Source organism: Pyrgilauda ruficollis, unplaced genomic scaffold, assembly GCF_017590135.1.
Source record: "Pyrgilauda ruficollis isolate IOZ18807 unplaced genomic scaffold, ASM1759013v1 scaffold161, whole genome shotgun sequence".
In the NCBI taxonomy this organism is placed as follows: domain Eukaryota; kingdom Metazoa; phylum Chordata; class Aves; order Passeriformes; family Passeridae; genus Pyrgilauda; species Pyrgilauda ruficollis.
In genome coordinates this window covers 1,253,778-1,257,788 of record NW_024514876.1, presented here as the reverse complement: position 1 = coordinate 1,257,788, position 4,011 = coordinate 1,253,778, and the positions used below count along the sequence as shown (strand labels likewise).

The following is a 4,011-nucleotide window of genomic DNA, read 5'->3' as shown; positions in this document are numbered from 1 at the left end:
GTCCCCCGACATGGAGGAGCCACTGCGGCAAGCCCCTGATGGCGCTTGAGGGGCTGCCCCTGGGCACAGCCTCCCGGGGTGACCCTGCTGGGGACATGGGACTGCCACACCCTGCGTGCACTGGGCTGTGCTCCCAGAGCTGGGTCCCCCCACAGCCACACCTTTGGGGAGTGTTGGGACCCCCCCAGTCTGCTGTCCAAAACCAGTGCAGACCCTGGCTGGGGATGGCTGGGGGCAGGTGACCATGGGCAGGGGTCACCAGCTGCTTTTTGAGTCCACAAGCTTAAATGGAAGCTTTTTAATTCCAACCTGCCCCTCCATCCTGCATCATGGGGAGGATACACAGAGGGTGTGACCCCCCCCCAAATCCTCTGGTTTCTGCTGCCCCATCTCTGGAAGTATTCAGGGCTGGGTTGGACAGGGTTTGGAACAACCTGGGATAGTGGAAGATGTCCCTGCCCATGGTAGGGTAAGGGACTGGGCTTTAAGGTGCATTCCAACCCAAACCATTCCTGGATTCTTTGATTTGATGAAATCCCCCCTCAAACTGAGGTCTGCAGCTGGAGCAGGAGGAGCAGACAGAGAGTGGCCATTTTGTGCCATCAGACATCCAGTGGCAGCTGCCCCGGGGTGCCCACGGGGGTGACCCCAGCCCCAGGTGAGCCCTTCCTCACCTGCCTTGCAGCTCCTGGCGCGGATCGAGCGCATGGAAAGGCGGGTGCAGCTGGTGAAGAAGGACAGCGAGCGGGAGAAGCACCGCATCTTCCAGGGCTTTGAGGTGGATGAGAAGCCTGAGGCAGAGGCATGTGAGAAGCTGCCTCTGGAGTGTCCCCAGGACCTGCTGGAGCCTCCCCCGACCCTGCAGCCCAAGCACTTCCCCTATGGCAGGAACGGGAAGGGGCATAAAAGGTACAGAGTGCATGGGGGGGCTGTGTGGGGAGAAGGGGGGACACTCCCTGTGGCTTCACCGTCTGTTTGAGGGGCTGGCACTGCCCAGCAGCCTTTGAGAGGGCCACTCAGCACCAGGAACACATCGCTGTGTCGAGGAGAACCTCAGGAAAGCCTGTGTGGGGAGTGCAGGGTGCCAAAATGCTGGGGAAGCCCCTCTGTAAACTGCTCAAGTCTGGCCCTGGTGCAGCAGCCCTGGTTTGGGGGTACCAGGAGCCCCCCACAGCATCCCTGGAGCAGGGTGAGGATCCATGTGCCTGGCTCAGCTCTTCTTCCTCCTGCAGGAAGCCAACATTTGGGAGCACAGAGAGGAAGACGCCTGTTAAAAAACTAGTGTCAGAATTCTCCAAAGTGAAGAGTAAAACTCCAAAACACTCCCCGGGGAAGGAGGAATCGGGCGGCTCCTTGGCTGAAACTGTTTGTAAACGAGAACTGCGGAGCCAAGAGACTCCGGAAAAACCCCGGGCGCTCCTGGAGACCCCTCTGAGAGCATCAGCCCCACCCAAGGGTCCTGGCACCCATCCCAAGGAGAAAGGATTTGTCAGCGAGGCCGACGACCTGCCCTACCTGTCCACCACAGAAATGTACCTGTGCCGCTGGCACCAGCCGCCCCCGTCGCCGCTGCCGCTGCGGGAGCCTTCCCCCAAAAAGGAGGAGACTGTAGCAAGTAAGGGTGGAGAGAGTGATGGAGAAGCTGCTGGGCTGAGCCAGCCTGGGAGCAGGGCTCGGCACCCTCCTTCTGAATCTGGGAAAAGGCTCCCACATTCCCAAAGGGAGTGCCTGTGGCACTGGGAAAGGTGCCATGCTGCTGGCTCCTTCCACTGCGGTGGGTGCTGGCTCTGGGCTCTCCCAAATCTCATCTTGGGTTCACCCTGCTCTGGCTGCTGTCTGTTGGAGCAGCTTCCTGTGGGTGGGAAACGTGTCTCTGGCTCATGCCATGGTGACACAGCAGCGGGTTCTCCTGCTGTCCCCAAATCCATCCTTGTCCTGCCTTGAGCCCAGTTGGTGCCAGTGATTGGAGCTGGGCTGTGCCAGGTGGCTCAGACAGAGCCTGGCACATCCCTGGGAGTGGCTCAGGTTTGCTTGTGTGCTCGGTCGAGGGGGTGGAGATGAGCTCTGCTGTCCCGTGGCAGCTCCCACTGCCGGCTCAGGACGGGGCTTTGGGGCACGCCAAGCTGTTCTCCAAGGGGAAGGATGGGCAGGAAGGGAGTGGGGAGGTGGTGGGATGGAGCAGGGGCTCCTGTGGGGATTCTGCTGTGGGGTAACACCCTTCTCCTTGTGCTGCAGTTCCATCTTGGAGGGACCATGTCGTGGAGCCCCTGAGAGACCCCAACCCTTCAGACCTCCTGGAGGTACGTGAGCCATTGGAGCTGGCAGTGCCACAGGGGCTTTCCAGGCTGTCCCACGCTCCCAGAGCTGGTGGCATCTCATCCCCTCATCCAGCATAAACCCCCTCTGTGGTTGGGAGGCTGAGGTGGGGGATCTGGCCCCAGGATGGTGCACTGATCCCTCTCTGGTGTCATTGCAGAACCTGGACGACAGCGTCTTTTCCAAACGGCACGCAAAGCTGGAGCTGGATGAGAAACGAAGGAAAAGGTTGGAGCAATGGGGGTCTGCAGTCCCAGTCTCACAGGGGAGGGTCCTGGGCTGTCACCTGGAGCAGGGGGCAGGGCAGGGTGCAGCTGGGATGGGCACCAGCAATGCTGCAGGAGGAGGATGGGATGGAGGAGGGAGGAGGATCCCCCCCTGGAGGAGGGATGCTCTCACATCACTGGCAGCCGTGATCACCTTGGGCGAGTCTGGCACTGCCCGTGGCTCCTCACTTTCCCATCCATCCTGTTTTCCAGGTGGGACATCCAGCGGATCAGGGAACAGAGAATCCTACAGCGGCTGCAGCTCCGAATGTACAAAAGGAAAGGGATTCAGGAGTCAGAACCTGAAGTTACCTCATTTTTCCCTGAGCCAGATGATGGTGAGGCTTGGGAAGGGGGTGTCGGGCGGGTGGGGGTACAGATGAGGGGTCTCACACACTCTGCTGTCTCCCCACAGTGGAAAGTTTGCTCATCACCCCTTACCTGCCTGTCGTCGCCTTTGGCCGGCCCTTGCCCAAACTGACCCCACAGTGAGTACTGGGGGGCGGGAGGGGACGGGGCTGGGGAGTCTGTGGAGCGGGCACCTTGCCCATTTTGGGTCTGGATGGTGCTGAGGTGACACCAGCTGTGCCCACAGGAATTTTGAGCTGCCCTGGCTGGACGAGCGCAGCCGCTGCCGGCTGGAGGTGCAGAAGAAGCAGACACCACACCGGACCTGTCGGAAATAAGGGAGATGCTGGGAGCTCCAACCACCTCCAGGAGCTCCAACCACCTCCAGGAGCTCCAACCACCATGTCCTCGTGGGGCTCTGAACACCTCAAGGGCACCAGAAGCTCTGCCATCACCGGGTCACCACCAGCTGCTGCCTGCTCCGTGCTGACGGATGGTTCCGTTCTTCTGCCATCCCAGTTTTGTTCGTTTGGGTTTTGGAACGTTTCCCGGACTCATCCCCCGCGCTGGCACCGGCTTCCCAGTGCCACCAGCCTGCAGCTCCACTCCTGGGGGCAGCGGGTGGATCCCAGCCCCGTCCTCGAGTCCCCCGTGTGCCACCCCTGCACTCCACAGCCTGTGGCCTTGGCATCTGGGGCTCTCACGTGCCCGCTGGGAGCATGGGCATCCCCAGATGCCGTGTCTGGGGGTGCCACATCCCCCAGGACTCACCCGCTGCTGCCTTCATGTTGTGTTTAGTTAGAAAGCAGGATAAACAGCGGGTTGGGTTGGAGCCAGCTGCGAGCTGGGCAGCGCCTGGGATTCTCTTTTTTGGGAGGTTTTCCCCCCTTCTTTGGTGGTTTTCCTCTCTGGAGCGGGCTTGGCGGGGGCAGAAGGGAGAGTTAAAAAGCAAAAAAAAATTTCTTTTTTTTTCTTTTTTTTTTTTTTTTTTTGTGAAATAGAAACCCTGTGCGCACAATTTGGGGGGTTTTAATGTTTTTTTTAAAAATGTAATTTAAATGTTCCGAGGCTGGTGAGGGGT

The 4,011-nt window shown here is 59.8% G+C and overlaps 1 protein-coding gene across 1 annotated transcript; it reads left to right on the top strand.

Moving 5' to 3' along the window:
- The first annotated feature begins 607 nt into the window (after positions 1-607).
- Positions 608-3,922, top strand: MSL1 (MSL complex subunit 1). Its single transcript, XM_041462906.1, has 7 exons — positions 608-909; positions 1,233-1,615; positions 2,236-2,300; positions 2,477-2,544; positions 2,796-2,920; positions 2,998-3,070; positions 3,178-3,922. Exons 1-7 carry the CDS (start codon positions 707-709, stop codon positions 3,266-3,268), a joined length of 1,008 nt encoding a protein of 335 aa, XP_041318840.1. The 5' UTR covers positions 608-706; the 3' UTR covers positions 3,269-3,922.
- Positions 3,923-4,011: the final 89 nt, after the last annotated feature.